At 44.4% G+C, this 22933-nt stretch overlaps 3 protein-coding genes and 1 long non-coding RNA gene across 5 annotated transcripts; 2 read left to right on the forward strand and 2 right to left on the reverse strand.

Annotated features, from left to right (window-relative positions):
• The first annotated feature begins 140 nt into the window (after positions 1–140).
• LOC108096400 (probable leucine--tRNA ligase, mitochondrial) lies at positions 141–3256 on the forward strand. Its single transcript, XM_017197972.2, has 4 exons — positions 141–327; positions 380–2171; positions 2225–2466; positions 2524–3256. The coding sequence occupies exons 1-4, from the start codon at positions 238–240 to the stop codon at positions 3007–3009; spliced, it is 2610 nt and encodes an 869-aa protein (XP_017053461.1). The 5' UTR covers positions 141–237; the 3' UTR covers positions 3010–3256.
• A 29-nt stretch (positions 3257–3285) lies between these two features.
• Positions 3286–7331, reverse strand: LOC108096399. Its single transcript, XM_017197971.2, has 2 exons — positions 6432–7331; positions 3286–6363 (listed from the first exon to the last, which is right to left on the reverse strand). Exons 1-2 carry the CDS (start codon positions 7249–7251, stop codon positions 3299–3301), a joined length of 3885 nt encoding a protein of 1294 aa, XP_017053460.1. The 5' UTR covers positions 7252–7331; the 3' UTR covers positions 3286–3298.
• A 5134-nt stretch (positions 7332–12465) lies between these two features.
• Positions 12466–13090, forward strand: LOC122320740. Its single transcript, XR_006245798.1, has 3 exons — positions 12466–12501; positions 12914–12976; positions 13068–13090. It is a non-coding gene; the product is annotated as an uncharacterized LOC122320740 (long non-coding RNA).
• A 2375-nt stretch (positions 13091–15465) lies between these two features.
• Positions 15466–17828, reverse strand: LOC108096174. Of its 2 annotated transcripts, none has more exons than XM_017197557.2 (2): positions 17507–17828; positions 15466–16188 (listed from the first exon to the last, which is right to left on the reverse strand). In XM_017197557.2, exons 1-2 carry the CDS (start codon positions 17627–17629, stop codon positions 15808–15810), a joined length of 504 nt encoding a protein of 167 aa, XP_017053046.1. In that variant the 5' UTR covers positions 17630–17828; the 3' UTR covers positions 15466–15807. The 2 variants fall into 2 exon arrangements, with proteins under 2 accessions (XP_017053046.1, XP_017053047.1); XM_017197558.2 differs by lacking the exon at positions 17507–17828 and adding an exon at positions 17259–17276.
• Positions 17829–22933: the final 5105 nt, after the last annotated feature.

The following is a 22933-nucleotide window of genomic DNA, read 5'->3' on the forward strand; positions in this document are numbered from 1 at the left end:
AAAGCAAAAAGCTGCCGTAGTTTCGGAGGGTTTTTAAGATACAACACTGGGCGAAAGGTTGCCAGTAAGCCAAGATTGTTTCCCGCCAAAATTTCTTAGAGCAAATACTCAGGCAGTGAGCAGTGTGGCAACTCTCTGCACTAAAACAGCTGTTCGGCTGTAGAGTGCAGTGGGTTCTCACGGTTTTGTTATTTAATAATTTTGATATGTGCAATTTAATCAATTAAAACAAAGAAAATGCAAACGCTGAAGAGCACTCGCCCCTGGAGAGGAGCATATTGGACCAGCTGGAGGCGTCTGCTGACCCAAAGCTGCACGGGAAACGAGGTGGGTAAATAAATACGGTCAGAAAAGCAATACAACGTTTGGAAAATTATAGAATCCAGAATTAACTAATGATGTCAAGCACCGAATTGAGGCTCACTGGCGTGAGCAACTTAGTGGAGGGCAGTTCAACCCCAAAGATTCCCAGGAAAAGTACTATGTTCTTTCCATGTTCCCGTATCCTTCCGGCAATCTTCACATGGGCCATGTGCGCGTCTATACCATCGCCGATTCGGTGGCGCGATTCCAGCGGATGTGCGGCAAAAATGTGTTCCAACCAATGGGCTGGGACTCCTTTGGTCTGCCCGCCGAGAACGCCGCCAATCAGCGGGGAGTGGAACCCGCATCGTGGACAGAACAAAACATTGGACAGATGAAGGAGCAGCTGAAAAGACTGGGTTGCTCCTTCGACTGGAACCACGAGCTGTCCACGTGTAGTCCGCAGTATTACAAGTGGACGCAACACCTGTTCCTTATGTTACACCGCCACGGATTGGCTTACCAAAACGAAGCCCTCGTAAACTGGGATCCCGTGGACAAAACTGTGCTCGCCGACGAGCAGGTGGATGCCAATGGCTGCTCTTGGCGATCGGGCGCTAAGGTGGAGAAAAAGCTCCTTAGGCAATGGTTCATCCGTACTAGTGCGTATGCTAAACAGTTGCTGGATGGCCTGGAAGATCCCACGCTGCGCGACTGGAGGGATATTATCAACCTGCAGCGTCACTGGATTGGAGAATGCGACGGTTATGCCTTTAATCTGCTTACCTCCGCCTCCGGCCTATTACGTGTATGGACAGCCCATCCTGAGCACTTAAAGGACCCCCATGCCTTCCTTGTCCTTCGCAGCAGTCATCATCTTTCAAAGCTAGACGATGCAGGCAGCCTCAGCGCGGAAAATCCCTTCGCAGGCACCACTATGCCTGTGGTATTTGGTGACGATGTTACCTTCCCTTCAAAGTGCGATGTCTACCTGGCAGCGCCCAGTTTCCGCGGCGAAGATAGGGAGCTGTGGGAGTCTCACGGACTGTCTTTTAGTTCATCTGGAAAAGAGGAAGTCAGCCTAAGTCCAGCCAACTGGGAATTGTTGAGAAAGGAGGTGCTCCAGGCAGCCGCACGTTTGAATGTGGGCGGCTATCGGGTGTCCTCCAAGCTGCAGGATTGGTTGATCTCACGCCAGCGCTACTGGGGCACTCCAATCCCTATTGTACACTGTTCTAAATGCGGAGCGGTACCCGTTCCCGAAGAGCAGCTGCCGGTGTCGCTGCCGCCAAAGGATTCGCCCAAGGAAGCGTTCCTCTGCGAGTGTCCCAAATGCGGAGAGAAGGATGCACGAAGGGAGACGGACACTATGGACACATTTGTGGACAGTTCTTGGTACTACCTGCGTTACTTGGATTCCCAAAACTCTGAGCGCATTTTCGACCCTGCCCTGGCCAATAAATTTATGCCCGTCGATTTGTACATCGGTGGAAAAGAGCATGCTGTGCTGCATCTCTACTACGCCCGTTTTATGAATCACTTCCTGCATAGCTGTGGGCTATCGCCCACTACTGAACCTTTTTCTCGACTGCTGGTCCAAGGAATGGTCATGGGACGCTCCTTCCGGGTAAAGGGCAGTGGACGTTATGTACCAGAATCCGAAGTAGAGATCGTGAACGCCAAGAAAAATCAGGCGGTTTTGAAGGAAACCAAAGAGCCCGTGGTCATGACCTGGGAGAAGATGTCCAAGTCGAAACTTAACGGAGTGGAGCCCAGTGATATGTTCAATGAATACGGCACGGACACAACGAGACTGATTATCCTAGCTGACGTAGCACCCACCTCTCATCGCAATTGGTCGAGTGCAAGTGAGTAATAACTTAAATAAACTAGAACCAAAGTAATATTTTATATCTGACAGCATTTCCTGGCATTCTCAACTGGCAAAAGCGCCTTTGGCTGACACTACAAGACTTTCAAGCGGCTCGAGAGGATAAAACTGCTTCGGAAGTTGTGGCCACCAGCGAGGAGTTTCTGGCTGAGGACGCTAAGCTCTTCGACGCCCGTAACTTTTATGTAAAAGGAGCCACTTTTAACTACCGCCATGCACATCAACTGAGTGTGGCTATATCTAAGATGCAGGGTTTGACCAATTCCCTACGAGTGAGTCGTTAAACAGATTTCATTTTGGAAACTTCTGCTAATATTAAGATTTTATAGCGCACACCGAAGCATGTTCTGCGACATGGCAAACAATTTGAGCGGGCTCTGGCCGCCCAGATCATCATGCTTGCTCCCATGTCTCCGCACTTCGCCTCCGAATTATGGTCAAAGTTTGTGGCTATACCTGGCAGATTAAATCCCGCCAGCGAGGAGTTGCGGTGGAGTGAAGACGTGCTGTCCCAACGCTGGCCAGATGTTGATCCCTCCTACAATCTGGATCTGAGTATCAAAGTAAACGGGTTCGAGAATTGTGTAATCAAAGTGCAGCGAACGCACTTGGATAAGGTGACGCATAGCGATGCCCTGGACATTGCCTTCAACACGGAATCGGTGACATCTTACCTCATCGACAAGAAAATAAGGACCACCAATTTTGTACTTTATCCGGGCATCGAGGCTATCCTGAATATCTACGTAGATAAGGCACAAAAGACTCAAAAGTCGGCGACTAGTGACGATGCGGAGGCTCAGCCTGGAGCGTAGGATATCTTTAATTTAAGCCGAATGGATTGCGGATGATTGTGAGAGCGGGTTGGACCCGCCCAAATGCATTTTCGGTGTTGGCCTGAAAGTCGCCATCCTAGATTGGTACTTTTTAATATTGTTTACTGTTAAATATTTATAAAAATTGGACTAGTTGTAAGCAGCTGCTTTACAGGATTGGTAAATGCCTAGGATCATAGGAATATAATGGTTGCTCTATCTGTGCGCCTCTATCTAAAAGCCAGTACGACTAATAAGTTCTCGTTTTATCTCTCGTTGGAAACGCACCTCACTTCATCAGCTCGCACATGAGGTTCCGCAGGTAGACATCCAACTGGGCGTAATCGAGCAGCGTGTTCCGGACGATGTCGAGCAGCATGCTGGGCCACAGCGTTTCCAGTTTGTGCAGCTTCTCCACGGCGTTGCAGGTGTTCTCCAGCAGCAGGGCAAAGTGCTGGCGACCCCGATCTCGGGCACTGGGCGCCATGGCAGTGCTCCCAGCGTCCGTCGCTGGATTCAAGTTCATGGAGGCCGCGGTTGCTGCTCCAGTATTCTTCTTCCACTGCAGTGCTTCTTTTCCCACCACCAGACGCAGGGATTTGTTGTCCGGCCGCTGGAGCCACTCTTTCGGAGACAACTTGCTGGCCGTGCAGGTCTCATCCAGTCGCAGTCGTGCCAGCAGTGGCTGCAGCATCACTTCAGGCATGGACCACAGCACCAGGTCTGAGAGTCCAACATACATGGCATTTGCAGCCTCCACTTCCGCTTCGGTGACCTCCTGACCGTTGAGCTGCTTCAATCCCCAGTGGGACAACCTGTAGATGGCGTAGGCTCGCCAGGATTCCTTCGAAGTGATGCCATTACCCTCGGCGTCGATGAGTAAGCTGCTGAGGCCCTGGAGCTCGGCCAATCCATTCAGTTGACCCAAACAGGAGATGTTTGTTTCCCGGAAAACGAAGTGCTCGGCATGGGGAAACCTCAACTTAATCCTGCCCAGCACACAGACGATGCTGTTGAAGTTTATGTAGCTGAAGTTTAAAGTGTGCACATCGTTGGCCTTGGCCGGATTCCACTGCTTGTCGATGAATCGGAGGGCTCCCTGGCCATAGATGTTGAGGTACCTTCCACATATCTCGATCAGATAGTCACCACCTTGCTCTCTTTCCCGTTCAGCGGCGCTTGGCTTGGATACAGTGATGGCGGCACTGGGAGTGGCTGTGGTTCCAGCAGCGGCTGCTCCAGTTGCCGATGCTCCTGCTGCTGCACCAGTTCCTGCAGAAGATTGACTGGAAGTGGCACTGGTTGCCGCCTTTGATTGAGTTGCCACTAAGGTTAATCCATTGTTGGTGGCCTTTCCTCTGCCCGTGCTGTTGGAACTGCTGCTGTTGCTGGTGCTGCTGCTCACGGTTTGTGCCCGCACCAGACTGCCGGCCATGTACCGCCTGGAGGACGCACCTGTTCCACCCCTCTGGTTGATCTGCAAGCCCAGTTGGGTGATGGGCGCATGACGGGAACGCTGTTTACTGCTCGTCGGACGACTTGTGTTGCAGGAGGCAGTGGCGGGCACTGGCAAGGTGGCAGTAGCAGCTGGTGGAGGAGTGGGCGCGGCTCCGGGCACTGGAGTTCCGGGAGCAGCTGGTGGAGTCAAGGTCACAGCCGGCGGTGAAGGGGAAGAAGCCACCGGAGCAGGAGGAATAACCCTAACCGCGTCTGGAGATGGACTTACTGGAGTAGCAGGTGAAGGTGGTGGCTTCTCTGCCAAACCCACTTTATTGCAGTTCTCATCGATCTGTGGCGTCAGTGGTTTGTTTTTAGCACCACCCTCCTCATTGTCTGAACTATAACAACTGGAGCAGGAGTCGACATTGGGTCCTAGGCTGGAAGCTTCCGAGGAGACACCGTCTTCCTCCTGCGGACTCTTCACATTCTTGGATATTGGTGGCAGTTTAATCAGTGCCTGCAGTTCGTCCATTAATTCCTTGGGTTGCTGCGATTCCTCGGACTCGGTTTCCGCCTCTTCGGCTGTTGGACCCTCGTTGGATTCGTTGATTTTGGCCAGCTCACTGGTCAGCCGACTCTTGGGACGACCCACCACAGTCTGTTGGGATCGTAGGAGTTCCCAGTTGGTCCTCGCATTGGATATCACCTCTTCCCGCCGGATGTTGTGATAGGCTTCGGAACTTCCAGGAGCAGCTTGTGCCTGTTCCTTGTGTTGACGCCAGGCAAGAGCCGCTCGACGCACTTGCTCCGTGATGGGCATCTGGCTAAGGGACTGCAGCAGTGGGAGATACGACACCAGGAAGGACACACAATCTCCGGCTAACGAGACAGGATTGTTCTCGATTGTCACTTCCAGGAGTTTATTGGCCCTGGCTATACTGGCCATATCGTCCACTCTGTGCAGCTCATTGTGGCACAACCACAGCCTTTCCAGAGCCACCAAATGCTGGAAGCCATTGATCCGCCTGAGTTTGTTCCTCTTGAGGTTCAGCTCCCTGAGGCACCGCAGCCCCAGGAAGTCCTGCTGGTTTATCTGACGAATTTGGTTCCCCGCCAGATTTAAGGACTTGAGTTGCTGCAGGCAATTGATGCGACTGCCCAAACTGGTGAGTTTATTGCCATGCAGATCTAGGACCCTTAGGGAATCCTTGAGCGAAGACAGCCCTCCAATATCCGTGATTCGGTTTTTGCCCAGCAGAAGCACAGAAAGTGAAGGCAGTCCATCCAGATTGGCTATCCTCTCGATCTGATTGTCATAGAGATCCAGGAAGACGAGCTGCTGAAAGATGCTTCCATAACTGGCGCTCAAGCTTAACTGCTTGTTCTTGATGCTTAGTTGGTCCAAGGCGGAAATGGAGTTCATCACACTGGGAGAATCCTCTTCCTCGCCACAGCCGCCGCAGAGCGAGAGATTGCTGCTGTGCAGGGCGCTGCCCTCATCGCAACTCTGGAGAAGATTGCTGGCTGCTCCACCGGCGACACCCCTGGTGGCCTTCAGAAATGCCCGCCTTTGGATGAGCTGTTGTTGGTGCTTCATCGCCTGCAGACTGCTGCTCACAAAGCTCTTGGACTTCTCCAGTCCGTAGCGCATGCGCAACGCCGGCGGAGGCGTCAGTTGGGCCTGTCCGTAGTTGTAGCCCCTTTTGGCCAGCTTGGAGCGTCCTGCGGGTCCTCCTCCGTTGATGGCCAGCGCCTGAGTGGTCAGCGGACTTCCTGAGCCCGGACTTCCACCGGACTTGGGCGACAGGCGATGGGAATTACCGCCTGCATTGGTCATGGCACGGGTTAGTCTTCCGGGATGATGGCCACGCAACCCGCTTCGTCCGCCCTCCGGTTTTCCATTGCCGTTGTACTCTAAACAAGAAGAGAAGGATAAAAACTGGAGGTAATAATTTTAGATTCGATAACTCCATGATACAAACCACCCAGCTTGTTGTTGTTGCTCTCCCGCGGAGTGGCGATGGGCGGAGGAGGAGCTGGAGGCGGTGGAGGTGGCAGCTCCTTGGGTATGTGAAAGGTGTTGATCAGGTTGTGCTGCAGCGACAGCAGGCGAAGATTGGGCTCCTGCTCGAAGATGGGAATCGCCGTGAGACCCCTTTTATCGTAGTTAATGCGATCGGGCAGCTCCTCGCGTTCCTTGGGCAATCTCTGGATCCGACAAATGCCATTTGGCTGCGGAGTGACTATGGCTCCGCTGACCAGAGTTCCACCCGCACTCCCCACTAGAGTGTTGGGTGTCACAGCCGCCGTGGCTGGACGACAGCTATTGGAGGCCGCCGAGGAGGAGGTGGACTTGGAGCGCTGACGCTGGATGCCAACGCCACGTGGCAGATTCCGTTGCTGCTGTTGCTGCTGCTGCTGGCGGATTTGGACGGCGGCGGCATAGCTCCGCTTGAGTTGTTGCTGCTGGCCAACTTGCAGCTCCGATTGCTGCTGCTGCTGCTGGAGTTGTTGCTGCTGGAGTTGCTGCTGCACCGGTCGCTTCGGGATGGCATTGTGGCTTAAGGTGCTATGGGAGCGACCAATAGGACGCCGGCGAAGTCTTTGATTAAAACTAGGAACGAACGGTTCGATTTTCAGCAAAGATGTTTGAGGTAAGTAGTTCTGTTGTTGTTGTTGCGGTTGTTGTTGTGGTTGGGGTTGCGGCGAAGGATTTGCAGTAGCTGGAGCTGGAGCAGGGCAGGATGCCTCCGGCGTGGGCGATTCATCGTTGAGAATGGAGCGACTGCGGCACTTGGCCATGGAGATCAGCTGGCGGCGCCTGGCATGAGTTGCCGCCGCCGTCGCCGGTGTCGCCCTTGGTGGCACTTGTCCTTGCAACGGCACCTGCACCTGCACCTGGACTGGCACCTGACCCTGCCCCTGCCCCTGCACCTGCACCTGACCCTGGCCCGTTGCCGTGCGTGTGGCACCTTCCACCTTCGAGTTTCATAATAGTTCGATGCGGGCAAGCGACTCCTGGAGAGCTTCGGACATGGTTACTGGGAATTTAAGATGGTCTCTGGGGGATCCTTTACTTCCGTTGCATAATATGCAGTTCTACAAAATCCTGTAATAGGGGTTTTAAAAAAATAATAAAATAATATCTATAAACTATATAAAAAATCATAAGCTCTATAACTTCAGAATTTTATTATGTTATTTTATGTCATGAAATTAAATACTAAATACTTTAATACTTTTATATGTCCGAAATCAAAACCAAATCTTCTGAATTTCTGAAGTTAATGATACATAAACTCTCTCTCGCTTTACAATTTCTGTATCACTGCAATATTATAAGATACTAAACCATAATTTCCACATTTAATCTCCTGAGGTGTACTTAATTTTAGCACTTTAACACACAAAGAATTCACTTTTTAATTACAACTGCCTTGCAGTAATTGAAAAGGGCTCACCCAGTTTAATAGTAAATCCCCGAATGCACGAAAAACCAGTCCTGGTTATCTAATTTGCAATTGCATTCAGCTCTCTGGTCGACGGATTATGGATTAGTTTGGTTCTTTTTGGGGACACACAAATAGATACAGTGGGAGTGCGGCGAATGGAATTGGGAGCGACTGCTCCACTTGAGCTGCTTTTCCCTTCAGTTCTCGTCGATTTTTGATGATTTATTTTTTTTTTCGGTTGTTTGGTGTTCAGTCTTTTGGGTTATATAGGTATATAGATACGGATATGGTATTTGTGTGCTCCTCGAGTGTTGTTGGTCGCCTCCGTGGCAGCTCTGAGCCAGGATTCGTGGACTCGCTGGCTCGGGCATGTGGGCCCGTTTTATTAGTTTGTTTATTCGGGTTATACATCCACGATTTTGGCTTGGCGCGGTTGCCATAGAATATAGTATGCGGTGCATTTGGAAGACAGTTGCTGTCCCTATTCCGCTCACTCTCACTCGCCTTCTCGCTCGCTCGCCCGTGATTTCTGTTATTAGTTTGTTTATTTAAAGCTCTTTTGGGGCAATTCGAGGCCCAAACAGCCAGGCCGCCGACTCACAGTGGTCGGTCCCATAGGCCAAAAATCAAAAAATCAATTTTGGAATTTTGATTTCAAGTTTGGCGCATCTGTTTATCAATAGAACAAGGCTTTAAAAGCAAGTATTAGTTTTGTCTTGCTCCACATATTTGCGGAGAAATTGGGGTGCAAAGTGAGCGCACAAACCCAGCGATCAACTGAAAGCGTGCGCATGTCTTTTGAAAGCGTTAAGTTAATAATTAAAAAAAATATAAAACAATCGTTTAATATCCGAAAGTGAAATGAATATTAAAGTTGAAGGTTTGCAGATTGTGTTTTTCTAATTTTTATTAATTTTGCATGCTATATGTGACTGTGACAATAATTGTTTATCCACCTAAATTTTACAAGTTCTGCAGAACTAAACATCAATATTCTGCAAAGGTAAAAGTTGTGTTCCCAAAACTTCTCAATAATGAAATTTTTTTTTAAATGTTAATCAATATTTAATTAGTATTATCTGTGAAAATCATCTGCGAATAGCTGCGAATTCGTTCAGAATCTGTAAAAGAAGACGAGTACCTCGTTCCTTTTTCATCAGTTTTTGATTTTCTAGAGTAACCATTTCTAATATATATTGAAAAATTTATTTTTTATTACTTTTATTTTACTATAAATTTATGTTAATCATCGTTTTTTGTTATCTTTTGTTAATTTTTTAACCAAAATTAAGTGTTTAATAAATATAATTTTTGTCAGTTACGCTTAAAAAAAAGTGTAGTATGCATTTGGGAGTCAAATTTTAAACATTTTATGGTAAACACGATGGTAGCGGATATATTTGGCTTTAATGGTGCTGATACTTAAAATATAACATTCATACGCTATTATATACCTACAAAAAAAATTTCAACTCGATATTCCTACTGGAAGTATTTTTGGCCGCCTTCTTCATACAAGACCGACCACTGTGCGACTGTCGACCCACCTGGCTAACTGACTGACAGTCGGAAAGGTGGAGCGACAGGCGGGCAGACAACTAGCGGACCCATTCGGCTTGTTGCTGCCACGACTTGCGCTTCTAAACATACCAAAACATTCTGATATCTGGGCAAAAGGGCGGTACACCGCACACGAACGAGTCCATGGGGAGTAAACCTTATAGCTTATACGATATTTACAGGAAATATGGCTATTTTAATAAAGGTTAATATTAACTATGTACACTATACCTTCATACCTTCAAATTTATACTAGATCAATCAGTTGTTAGAAAGAAAACTACCCACTAGTTAGGTAAATATAAACGTTGATATTTATTTGAATAAATTCAAGAAATATCCTTTAAAAACATGATCAGTTTTATTAAAAAACGTTTAAAGCCTTTTTAAAAAGGCTTCCCCCGCCTTTGCAATTTTCTTTCGTGGTCTCGGCCAGACTTTTCCAGCTTTTCATCGGCTAGCGCCCTCAGCATTCACCTTGGCCGTGTGCAATTGGAGGGAAAGTCGTTTGCATTAAAAACCCATTTCGTGGCTTTCCATAGCCGCTCTTGTTGTTATTGCTGTTATTGCTGTGGCTGGTTGGCTGGCTTTGTTGTTGCTGGTGGAAACTGTTTTGATTTGCGTATGGCCCCAACTATCAAGCGGAGACAGTGGGGCTGAATGGCTGACAGAAGGAGCGACAGAGACTGAGACAGTGGGGCGGAGCGGAAGAAACACGCACATAATTGCCTGCCATCGTAATGGATTCACGTGCCTGCTGAGCTGCTCTCGTTGTTCTTGTCGTAATGTTGTTGCGAAATATGCAAAAGTTAAGCGCCAACCGCAGGCGAGACAGAGACAGAAAAAGAAAAGCCACACTTGAACAAAAGGCTGTCTTGAATTTTGAAATGCATATTATAAAGGAAATTATTTTGAGGTAGGGTTATCTTTTTTTGAGGAACCTTTTACATTTTTTAAATGCAAAATATCTAAATAATTAATAAAAAACTTCAGAAAAATATTTCTCTGAGTGCATCCACACCTAAGCAATTAAGGTGCAAAAAGAGAGACGCCAACGAGGGATATTCGTCGCCTGGCAAATTGCCCGCTGAGAGGGCGGCACCTCTGTGAGTGCGAAAGAGACGGACGACTCAATCGAAGACACTGCAACAATTTGAGTTTAATTGATGCCAGTCGGCGGCAGCAACAAAAATCGGAGAGTGTGCGTGCGCTGGCATTTATGAGCTGAGCTTCGCCGGAAAGAAAGGCTCCTTTTGCCACCTGCCGAACGGACAATAACTGAGCCGTTGATTGGCACTGAGGCCAGGTGCAAAGGATTCTACCTCCCCCAATTTTCGCCTGCCATCTCACTTGATTCCAGTTATTAGTCTCGGCGGCGGCCATTGAACTCTTTCACGGGAGGCAACAAGTGACGGCAAAGTTTCCACGAATCGTGTGTGAAAATTTCTTTGAAAATTGAGGTATTTAAAGTTTCGTTAGTTTTGTTTAAGATTTCCATCTAAAATGTTTAGAGTTATGCTCCCTGGAAGAGTAGTATTAAGAGGAAGAGTATTATTATGACAAAATATTATATCAGAAACTTCAAATAAATTTCTATAAGCAGTTAAGGCCCGGTAGTTAATGATCGAACCCAGGGCCGGAGAAACAGTTTTGAGTGGGGTGATGACCTCACAAATTTTCAATTTTCAATAATTTTCAAATTATCAATATCATGATGAGGGAAACACTGTTGACATAATATAGGTAAGTATAAATTTTAATAAAACAACAACACCAATCAATCAAAATGCAACAGGTAAAAAAAACTATTTTAAATGTAAAATGTTAATTAAAATCCATTTAATATTAATGTAATGTTAATTTAATGTTAAAATAATGTTAATTTAATATAATGTAAATGTAATGTTAACTAAATGTTAATAAAATTAATATGGCCACGTCAGCGACAATGATAATTAATTATTTTTTTCGTTTTCTCGCACCTATAATTCCCAAGTGGTTCTGGCTGATTCGTAGTGGGATACCCCTTGATTTTGGCCAATTTCTCAGTTCTCCGGGATGACCGGCAGTTTCTCTAAGAAACTTTTTCCGGTCTCTGGAAGTGTGTGTGTGTGCGTGTGTGTTAGTGACGTGGTTCCAGAGTGGGAGAGAGTATCTGGCCAACTCCTCCTACTGGAGTCCACTCCCGGATGCAGTGCATCATGGGTCGACTCCTCCTACTGGAGTCCACTCCCGGATGCAGTGCACCATGGGTCGACTCCTCCAACTGGAATCCACTCCCGGATGCAGTGCATCTTGGGACGACTCCACCTACTGGAGTCCACTCCCGGATGCAGTGCACCATGGGTCGACTCCTCCTAGGATGCACTGCATCATGACCTGACTTGGCATGAACTTAAAGGTGCCCGATCCCTTCCTGCATGTAGTGGACTCCAGGATGCAGGGCATCCAAACCTGAAAAGGTGAGTTGCAGTTTTTTTTAATTATGTGATGACGTGGCTTTTGTAAAAAAATGCAGTTAATTAATTCAATTTTTTTATATTTTTTTCAGGTTTTTGGTTGTGTATTTGGCTGATTGCAGAAAATAATTGGTGACACCATCCAACTTGTAACTTGAAGTTCGACATCAGGATGCACTGCACCAAAGTTATTACGCAGTGAGTACATCCTTTAGACAATAAATAATTAAGTTATATATTTTAAAAAATCATAAATATTTTGACAAAGAAACTAAAAGAAACAGATAAAGATCTGAAAGTTTTCAAGAACATGAAAGAAATTTGAAAGGTAAATTTTTATCAAATATTGAACTTGAAGTACATGAAAATCAAACACAATTAATAATTGTAAACAAGTAGCGACATATAATATAAATATATGTAGTATATATATAGTAATAGTTGTAAGAATGCGGTTACCGGAAATATATAGTATGCTGACACCACATAAATGGACTGGACAACAGGCTGCAGGATCAATTATGAATGGCGTGATCTTCTATTGAACTCCACTCCAGGATGCAGTGCATCACCTCATTGGGGTATGTATTTTTTAAACAACCGATTTGTATAAAATAATTTAACTAATATTTTGGAATGCTTCTTTTCATTACAGGTGATGACTATACCTTTCTACTTGGAGTGTACTTCAAGATGCAGTGAATCAATAACCCAAAGAGGTAAATACCTTTTTTACTAATACCTTTTTTACTAAGAAATTTATTCTAACTATTATTATTTGTTACAAATTATTTATTATTATTTTTTTTTCTTATTTAATTTCAGGGTAAAGTGTAAAGTGTACATGTTGCGGATAAAGTGGTTGCAGTGGTTATCTTATTGAACTCCACTCCAGGATGCAGTGCATCACCTCATTGGGGTATGTATTTTTTAAACAACCGATTTGTATAAAATAATTTAACTAATATTTTGGAATGCTTCTTTTCATTACAGTGATGACTATTCCGTTCTGCTTGGAGTGAACTTCAAGATGCAGTGAATAAAAAACCCAAAGAGGTAAATACCTTTTTTACTAACAAAATAATTCTAACTATTATTATTTGTAACAAATTATTTATTATTATTTTTTTTTCTTATTTAATTTCAGGGTAAAGTGTTAAGTGTTAATGTTGCGAATAAAGTGGTTGCGGTGATTATCTTACTTCAAGAAGACGAAAGATTGCAGTGCAGATCAAGGAGCTAACTGAGTAAGTACCAATCTGAAAAGATTTATTTATGATAATCTCATAATTATTTAAGTAGTTTTTACATTAAGTTGGAAAATGCTTAACTTGGGAAGTATTTGGGAGAGTTACTATCTATCTATTTAAATAGAAACTGATTTAATTGCGCCGGGGTAAAGGCGGGATTTCTCTTCGTTTTTCTTCGATATACTCTGTATGCAGTCCCGGAGAAACAGTTTTGAATCATACATTCAACTGATAATAATGGATGTAAATAAATTTTTTTCTACAAGTCAAGCATTTTGGGGTGTTGAATTCCACACCCGCTAAGATTTGGCGTGTGGAGTGCTCAACACCCGGTATACACCTTCCGCCGGCCCTGATCGAACCTTAAACTCTGGATTTTAAATAACTTTTGTCTTTTAAAAAACTTCCTGAATAAAGCAGCGATTAAAAAGCGGATCGCTCGGATATGCAATTCAACATTGGTGAACTTCCGGTTCGGGTTGTTGCAAGGTTTATGAAAGCTGTTGCATGCTGCGATTTCTGTTGCACTCGGGGCTTTGTTTACACTGATGTCCTGTCCGTCCCGCTGTGCCGACTGTTAACCCGAGCGCTATTTACTGACGCTGCGGTGTTTCTGCTGCCTCTGTTATGGCCGCTTCAGCTGCCATCGACGTCCTTGTTGGCCATTAATTTCCCAGGCTTTCGCGTGGCCAAAATGGAAAATGTCCATGCTCACTGTTCCACCGCTGTTCTAGATAAAGAGTGCAGTGGGAATCGGACGGGGCCCTTCGCTCGATAGCGAAGCGTTCAACCTTTGGCCTTTCCTTTGTCTCTGCGCCAGGCTTTAGCAACATTTTCACTCTCGCTTTCACAATGTTGCACCGGGAGAAAAATCAAAACAAATTATATTTAATCTAATAAGGGTTTCAGCAAGTATACACATTTTATATTTATAATAACACATATTACACACATTAGTCATCAGTGTGTCATATAAATTTATATACAGTTATGAAAGCGAGTTTAATAGATCAAAAAACCAACTTTTGTTTACCTATTAGACTAATTAACCGACTATTTCAAATGAATTAAATTGCAATTATTTTAGATTGCTTTCTTTTGAGTGCATTGTTGCACTTGTGCTCATTATCGCGATTGTTGCTGCTGTCGCTGTGCGGTGGCCGTTGTTATTTACTTTTTAATAATTACAGCGCTCTGCTGCAATTGTCCCTGACCACAGGCTGAATGGTTCAGACGCAGTAAACGGGGCAGGGGCAAGGAGTGGGACAGGGACACGACACGGGCGGGACAGATAGCCGGTCGAGTTGATAAATTGCGAGCACAACGCAGAGACAAAGAATGCCAGCTTACGGACACCCACACAGAAACGGACACCTCGCTTATTAGGTACACTTGGGGGCATAATAATAGCATTAAAAAGAAATTCAAGATATTTGTAATGCACAAATGCTGCATATTTAACACATTGCAATTCATTGGGTTGTTTATCTAGATTAAACTACTTTAAATCCGGTCACAAATTAAATACATAAGATTAACATATCAAAATGTTCTGTAGATAAACCTTTTTATTAATAAGATATATTTAATAGGTAAACTGTAGTTGTTCTTGGAACCAATTACAATAATTTAACCTTTACTGTGCTTGCAAGACTCTGCTGCAAACTGCCCATCGCTTTCTCCACCCGCCACCCCGCATCCTTGGCCTTTTCCCAGCGATGGACGAGCAATTTAATCAGCCTGCAGAGCGCAGAAAAGCTGATAATACCGTTATGAATAATTTACCCACATACGCACACATTTGTCGACAGCAAGTGAAACGCGTTTTATTATTGTTGTTTCTGGTGCTGTCTTTTCTGGCTTTATTCATAATTAATAAAGCAGGGCCAGCGAAGAGTGCACAAACATCAAATAAAAGCACTTGTTGTTTACACTTTTGCTTTCGAGCCCTTAAGAAGCTGCGTGTGAAATCGTTTTAATTAGGTGCGGTAACTTGTTGCGGCTGACCAGTGGAAAATGAAATTACGGAGAGGGAAGCCCCCCGCCGAATGTCACATTCAGTTGGGATTTCCGCTCAACCGATGTGCTTTCTGTCAAAATCAATGCTCACCGCCACCGCAAATATCATGAATGCAAGATAACTGTGGCGGGGGCTAATATCGAAATGTAGCCGATACAAGCGACCGCAGTAAATGCAACAATCTGAACGGCAATTTATACAGAGTCATTTTGGTATAGCTTTCCATTAATGGGCAATCATATATTGAAGAAATAGGCGAAATAAAAAACCATAAGTTTAAATCAATTAATTTGACACGTACACCATATAATTGTCTTTATTTTTAGATGTAACACACAAAAGAACACTTGACATCTGTTAACGCCTTATAGTTAAATTCTTGTAAAAAACTGTACATTCAATGTTTGTATTTAAATTCAAATGTTTGATAACTCAATTTGTGGTTAGTGCAGTCTCTCTTATTAAGTTTATAAAATTAAACGATTCCTCAAAGTTGTCTGTTTATTATAGGAAATGGCTTTATTTAAAGATATGTGTTTGCGTTTAAAGCTAATTTGAAAAGCATTAACTATTTAATGTAGTTTGTTGTTGAGTGGCAGATTACAGTTTCTTCACACTTATTTCGGACTAGTTTTGCTCTCTAAGAGTTCCTTTGTTCGTTCAGCTCGTCTCCTACTGGACCTCCTGGAGAACCACAGTATTCTTGGCCGCCTTTGAGCTGTGACCACCTCGGATTCCAGCTTGATGCATTCGCTCTCGCCAGACGCCTTCACCAACTCCTCATCCAGTTCCAGTTCGCTGGCATTGAGTATTTGTGCGACGTGTGCCTCGTCGATTGTGCCTTTGAAGACGAGGGGATAGGGCCACTCGTGGCATATCGTGGGTCCACTGTAGTCCCTCAGGGCCTCGATCATCCTGTCCAGGCGCCGCATCTCCTCGTAGTCGTCGTTCAACTCGCGCACCTCGTCCAGCAGAGCGGCCACATCGGATTCGAGCACCTGCAACGGTTTTCGGTTGAAATTGGATTAGCTGGAAATCGCTTATTTTGCTCGATTTGCATTGTGGTATCCAGTGACAATGACAGCGACAGTGACGGCGTTACGCTCATTGATAGCCTTACTTTCCCTCTGGCCAAGTTATCCACCCCGCCCCGCCCCCTTCTCGTCATTCATTAGGCTACATTGGATCGGATTTCAGCTACCATATCTTCTCATAGTTAGGCCTCGTCACTAGCGTCTCTATTAGTGCCCAATTAGTAAAGCCTCGGAAACTAGCCAACTAAGCTCATGTTAGGGGTATGTTACGATGGGGGCTGAACGCCACCGCATACAACCACTAACAAAAAAATAGTTCCCAAGTGTCGTCTAGCTAAATTTAATAAATTAAATACTTGTTGTCATTGTTTAATACTATTAAATTACTTCGTAAGGAGTAGTAGTTTTTTTTAAATTTTTTATTTATTTTTTTGACATAGGTTCTTGTTAATTTCCCTTGACTGTGTGATACACATTGCAAACACGTTCCGTTGTTCGAACCGACGCTGTCTAATTAGCGGTGCAAGTAATCACTGCAAGCCTTCTACCCCCCATTTCAACCCACAACCCATTGACCAGCGAAACATTCTAACATTTCGTTCCCAATAACTGGCTATAATTGCATTAACATGTTCCAAATCGCTGCCGCAGCTGTTAGGAAAGTTGCCCGGCGAAATGTTAAACAACAGGTGATAACAAGTGGAATTGGAAATGGAGATGGAAAAGTAGCGTGGAGGCATTGCACGAAGGCCAAAAGGGGTTAATGAGTATAGTAGGTTGACAACTGATGTTAGACAAAGTGATAAATTCTTTTTCCAGATGAACTTTGTGAGGAGTTTAAAACTATTTTACTATTTATTGAAAACTAACTTTTGAACAAGTGAAAACACAATATTACGTATTCGACTAGTTGCACCAATTCAATTTGAGCTTCTTATTTGTAATAAATTTATAAAAAGACTAACTCATTTGAGCAAAGCTTATATCGATATCTTGATGAAGAGACTATTTTTAGAGTGAAAGCTTTCTCTTACAGGAAGTGTTTGTAAACCAACGACCAGATAAGGAGAATAACATATAGATAGATGGGGTTGCACAGATAGCAAACACAGCCGCCCGTCCATGTGTATGAGTGCAGCACTTTTGGCCCGTAACAAATGCAAACAAGTGTCACTTTGTGGCCGAGTGGATTACGCTTGTATGGTAAAAACGGTTTGAATGGAGGGGTCAGAATCGGATGGGGAGGGCACTTTCACGGGAGAGGCTTCATCGGTTCTATTACCAAAAACTCAATATGCAGATTAATAACACATTTCAGCACTTGACGAACACGACCGCGCAAACTTTCAACGCTCCGCAGGAGTTGCCGCCGCCGCTGCACCGCCGCACTAATTGGCTCCGTCATCGCGGCATCTGCGATGCCCTGAATTTTATTTTATTTTGTTTGCCCCCCGATCGCCGACGACACTTGTCCAATTTTCGGACTTTTACATAGCGCTAATTTGTGTAGATTTTTTTTTGTATTTATTTTTTTGTTGCGGCTTTTGCTTTGTTCTATTTCCGCGGCAGCTGGAATTCCGCTCGCGAACAGCGCTCTCCGTTGACTGAGGCCTCTTCTTTCAATGAAAAAATTGTTTACGTGCGTCAATCAACCGAGCACTTGAGTGTGTAAAAGTGGGTGAGTGTATGCACACACTCTCCCACCCACACACACATTTGCAGGGCGAAACACAAAGAATCAAATGAGAACATTAGTCGACCAGCGGAGCTCTTTATCACTGCAGTTTTCGATTTACATCGAAAAATATGCCACGATTTTTTTAAGCGAACAGTTTTTGTCACACGAAACACAGCAGCTTTGCTTTATTTTCGACTGTGTTCGAAATTTGTCTTCTTGCTCCATTTTCAAACACATCTTTCTGATCAACAAAGGTATGATTTTCATACAAAAACTGTTTTTTCAGTTTATATTTTTGTGGTGGATGAAAAATTGTTTTTATTCTTTTTTTTGTGATGTGGGTTCAAGCAATTGCCACAAAGATATACAATTTTTGATATTGTTGATATTGAGCTAAACAGATTTCTAACGCATCCCAGAAGCAGCCACTGTTATTTCCAACTAAGTTGAGCTACATATTTTTTTTTTTTTTTCGTTAAAGAAATATGCAACATTTTCCAACTTCTGGTTGCAGCGCTGAAGTATGCAGCAGATTTCCGTATTCATATGCACGCTATGGTTTTAGAAATGCTTGTTGGCTTGGCTTTAACCGTGCTTTTCTTTGCCCCAGCTCAGCCTCATCCCTATTCTATTCCCATAGCCACCCGCAACCCATTTTAGTGAAAGCCAAACAAGCATCAGCTGCTAGCCATTAAAATTTTAATTTTGTGCACCATTTGCCACCATCTTGGACCACTAGGCACCGATCCTATCGCCATCGCCATCGCCATTGCCATAGCAATCCCGTCCAAAGCCCTTGGCTTGAGCGATTATGTTGATGGCCAAGCCGGGGCTGCTTACCTGCTGGGTCACGCCCCCTCGTTGCTACTACTTCTCAACCGCCTCCTCCTCCGCCTCCAGCTCCTCCTTGCCGATAATACGCTCAATTCAATTTGCATATTCAGTTGTCCAATGAAGCGCACACCACACAGCGATGGTGCGATCCACCATCCTTGCAGCTTCCAATTCAATCCGGGGAATCCCCCTTCTTCGCCCGGTGGCACGTCCAAGCAAATGGTCTTTTTCTGAGCCATCCAGGTTGTTGGCCACTTGAAAGCAGCCAAAATGTGCCGCTGACAGCAGCGCACGCATGAGCTGCATGAGCAGCTCCAGAACAGTTTGTACACTGCGAGAAAATGTTAGCTGAAAACTAAGATGAAAATCACTTATCAGTTAGATATTTTTGGGTAGATTTTATTTTTTAATTTGTTATGAACTTTTTATTAGAGTTTCAATACCCTGTAGTAGTTTTAATAACAAGACATTTTTTTACAAATTGAAGAAAGTAATATAGGAAATTAAAATTTGATCTTGTTTTGCCTTTTTTTGCTGTGCACTTCGACCACCCAGGAGCGCAATCCTGCTCCTTGTATCCTTCTAGCGTGGAGTCGTCCTCACCTGCTGTTAGTCCATTACGTTAGCAATTTAACTTGCGCCACGTAAACATGATTATCATCTTAAGTGCAGTGTGTGTGGGCGGTGCAGCGTGCGTGCAGCGGGTGGGAAAAACTTCGCCGCCAGTTTCGGATTGTAAGCTCGTTGGCTCGCTGTTTAACAAGTTTCAATCTGCTTAAAACTGCAATTAATTTAAACGATTTCTTTTTTTTACCCCATTATTGCCGAAAACAGTGTTCCGGACCGCCACCCAATCGGGAAATGCGGATTTCAATCCAGTTTGAGTGCGCTGCCCTAATTGAGCTTGTCAAAATCAGCCAGCAACGTGAGCGAATTTTCGGGCAGGATACCCGTGAAGGATCCAGCTCCCAAGCGGCACTGGTGTCCTGGCCAAAACTCGGATTCGGATTCGGTCGTTGTCACCAGCAGGTGGTGGTGCTGTCCAATGCTGCTGCTGATCCTGACGAAGCAGATTGCAGCAGATTGAACCGCACGAGGAGTCGCCCACACATCACACACATGCCTCGCAGGAGTTGGGGGAAAATTGCAACAGCCGCTTGATTAATTTGGGGGCGGGCTCAAGATAAAATTTGTGGGCGTGCCTGCAACACAACACCATTTTATGGTCTTTCATTGATGGGTGTAGCGAGGGTGTCGCGGGAGAACGGGTATATTAAACAAGGTTAAAGACAAGAACATAAATATTTTTTAGTTTTTATTTGAAAATAAGGTAAACTATTTAGCTAACAAGATCTTTACCATTGCTTGCAATTAAAAATGGTAATAAATCGATACATTTTATTTATTCTCAGGAACAATTTATTAAAGTTTAATTTGATTGAGTAAATCATAAGAAATTTGTTTATATTCCAACATATACTTTTTTGTATGCATGTATTTCCAATTAAACAAGTATATCCATTGCTCCATTACTTCCATAAACTTTTTGTATCACTCTCACTTGTTTTACCGCTTGACAGGGTAAATACGAGGCCAAAAAACAGGGACCAACGGCAAAGAGTCTATCAGACAGACAGTGAAAAAAGGGGAAAGCTCACTCACAACTACAACTACATTTATGCAAATATTAATATAGATATCCACACACATACATACACACTGTCACGGACAGACAGAAAGAGAGGGCATCACAAAGTACCGTTGACAAACCCATTATCAGGAAAACAAACCGGAGATTAACTTGGCAAAATGTCTGCAGACGTCAAAAAAATCCAGAGTGGCCAACGAGTGCGAGCGAGAGGGCAGCAAAAGGATAACCACCAGATGCTGAATAAAATATGGGCACACACACAGATGAAAAGGGAGGGAGCGAGAAAGCAAGAGGTTGCAGACACACGCATTTGGTCCTGCAAAAGTGACACATGAGCGTAATAACAGCTAAGACCTTGCTAAGCATCCGGCAGTCAACAACCACTTGCTGAATGCCCATCCTCATCCAGATCCTCATCCTCGTCCTGCTCCTCGTTGTCCTGCTCGTCCTGGCTTCCAGCCCGACCTGGTCGAGCATCCCCTCCTGGTTTTTGGGCCGTCGCTGCACTCAGCATGATTACAAATTATAACGTCTGAGCAATCGCCGCCAGTTCTGCGAGTGCGAGTGTGTGTGTGTGCATAAAGGGGCGGTCCCGTCACCGCCCATAGGAAATATAACTCCTCAACTTTTGCCAGCCTTACTGAGGGAAAAATACTATGGGAGTGTATAAATGGGAAGTTGAGAAAAAAACTAATCAGATATATTGACTTTCAGATTATGTATTTAGTTGCTTATGTTATTATTGATTTGAAAGGTATCATTTATGACTTTTATTCCTGGTTTCATTACTAATTATTTATATGAGGAATTTAATTGCCATCATACAATTAGTGGGTGTAAACTATTCTTAAAAATGCTGAGCGAGCATACAAGCTTAACATTAGTTTTTCGAGTGTATCTCGATGATGCCGCCGGCTGCAGTTTTGGTTTGGGTTGGGCGGTGGTTGGCAAACGGTTAACGAATTTGTTGCACGCACCGTCGGCAGGACTCCGCTCCGTCCTTCGTCCTGGTCCGCGGTGTGCCTGCTGGTGGTTGGCCAGACAGGATGCCCGGCTGCTAACCTTGCCCCTGGTTGGTCCTGCCATCCCCGATCCTTCATCCCCGGCCAGCATCCGCATCCGATCTCCCCTATTCCCTGGCCTCTGCTTAGATAATTCCGTTAGCTTGCAGTGTTTTCGTTGTTGTCCTAATAACTTAATTATGCATTTGCCAGCAAAGTGCTCTAAGCGCTCTTTTTTTGTGCAGCATTTAAAATGGCGTCTGCGCCCCCGGAAAGAAAAAACAGGGAGGTGGAGGCCACACAGGTCATCCGTCTGGCGGCGGCTTTCCACTTTCCACTTTCCACTTTAAACCCAAGAGAGCACCACGAATTGGGGGCAGAAGTCAAGGTGAACAAGTGTTCTCGGTGTTTTCCTAAAATCTCGAGTGCTTTGAAAACAATGGTTTAATTGTGTAAAACTATGGCGCTAAATACTAAGTGTGTTTATATAAAGTGGCACAGGGTTTCTCAAATTTAGTTTAAGCTGTGAGACTGTGCTCTATATTAAATATTTCTATTTCAATGCTTAAACTTATTTTTGGTTCTAAGTTTTTAAGCATTTTTTTTACAGCATTGCTCTAAAACATTTTAAAGTATGAAGTCATCAAGGTTATTGCTTTTTTAGTCTAAAGAGAATACTGCAGCATAAAATGGTTTTACCTCAGACGTAGAATGTCCTTCCAAATTGTTCAAGCACTAAAATCCTTAAGCCCGCTTTTCCCCAATTTGAATAATAATAACACGAACTATTTCGGGCGGCAATTGAGCAACCTTTTCAGCTATCTGGACATGATGTCCTGACATCTACAACTTACTTTTACTACTCCACTAGTTTTATGACTACTTTCGCTTGGATTCGCGAGGGTTCGGGTGGCTTTAAGTGGGCCGGGAAAAAGAGGTGGCACGTGTCAGGGTGCGCGATTTTTCAAGGCGCAAGGTCAAGCCAAAGTAACCCATTGTGGCTGCAGAAGGCGGCCCACGCGGCAGAGACCTAAATCCTTTTTGATTAAATTCAATGGTTTATATCCAATATCCCCCGAACATTTTATATGTCTTTGAAACGCATTTTTCTCAGCAGAATCCCATTTTTGTTTTGCTCTTCTGGCGAGCGAACACACACACGCACACTCACACCGAAACACACCCACTCACACACGGAGACATAAAACAAAATGGAGACAGTCGACCGGAGGAGAAAATAGATTGAAGTGTAATCATGGTTTTGAACTGCTCCTCGGTCATACATTTAATCCGAGCCAACGTAGCAGACACAAAATGGCCAAAAACGGCCAACGAAGTGAGAGAGAAAGTAAGCGTTTAGGTTGCCGCTCCTGCTGTTTTGCTACACTCAAAGAAATCGATTAAACATATAATTCTAATAATTAAGGAACTAATCTCTCAGTACAGAAGTAGAATTTAACTTTTGTGTCATCCGAAAATAATGGGTTTAAGTTATTCTTTATAATTTATTACAGATTTTCAATAGTTTTGTATCCCACTTAAGTT

Source organism: Drosophila ficusphila, unplaced genomic scaffold, assembly GCF_018152265.1.
Source record: "Drosophila ficusphila isolate 14025-0441.05 unplaced genomic scaffold, ASM1815226v1 contig_106, whole genome shotgun sequence".
Taxonomy (NCBI): Eukaryota; Metazoa; Arthropoda; class Insecta; order Diptera; family Drosophilidae; genus Drosophila; species Drosophila ficusphila.

Bases quoted from the DNA above. Each gene is read 5' to 3' on its own strand.
- LOC108096400 (XM_017197972.2), top strand. From the start codon at position 238: ATGCAAACGCTGAAGAGCACTCGCCCCTGGAGAGGAGCATATTGGACC. The intron at 328-379 runs GTGGGTAAATAA...GGAAAATTATAG, and splicing joins AAAGCTGCACGGGAAACGAG to AATCCAGAATTAACTAATGA. The intron at 2,172-2,224 runs GTGAGTAATAAC...TATATCTGACAG, and splicing joins TCGCAATTGGTCGAGTGCAA to CATTTCCTGGCATTCTCAAC.
- LOC108096174 (XM_017197557.2), bottom strand. From the start codon at position 17,629: ATGACGGAGCCAATTAGTGCGGCGGTGCAGCGGCGGCGGCAACTCCTG. The intron at 16,189-17,506 runs GTAATAGAACCG...AAACCGTTGCAG, and splicing joins ATCTGCATATTGAGTTTTTG to GTGCTCGAATCCGATGTGGC.
- LOC108096399 (XM_017197971.2), bottom strand. From the start codon at position 7,251: ATGGCCAAGTGCCGCAGTCGCTCCATTCTCAACGATGAATCGCCCACG. The intron at 6,364-6,431 runs GTTTGTATCATG...CTTCTTGTTTAG, and splicing joins CAACAACAACAAGCTGGGTG to AGTACAACGGCAATGGAAAA.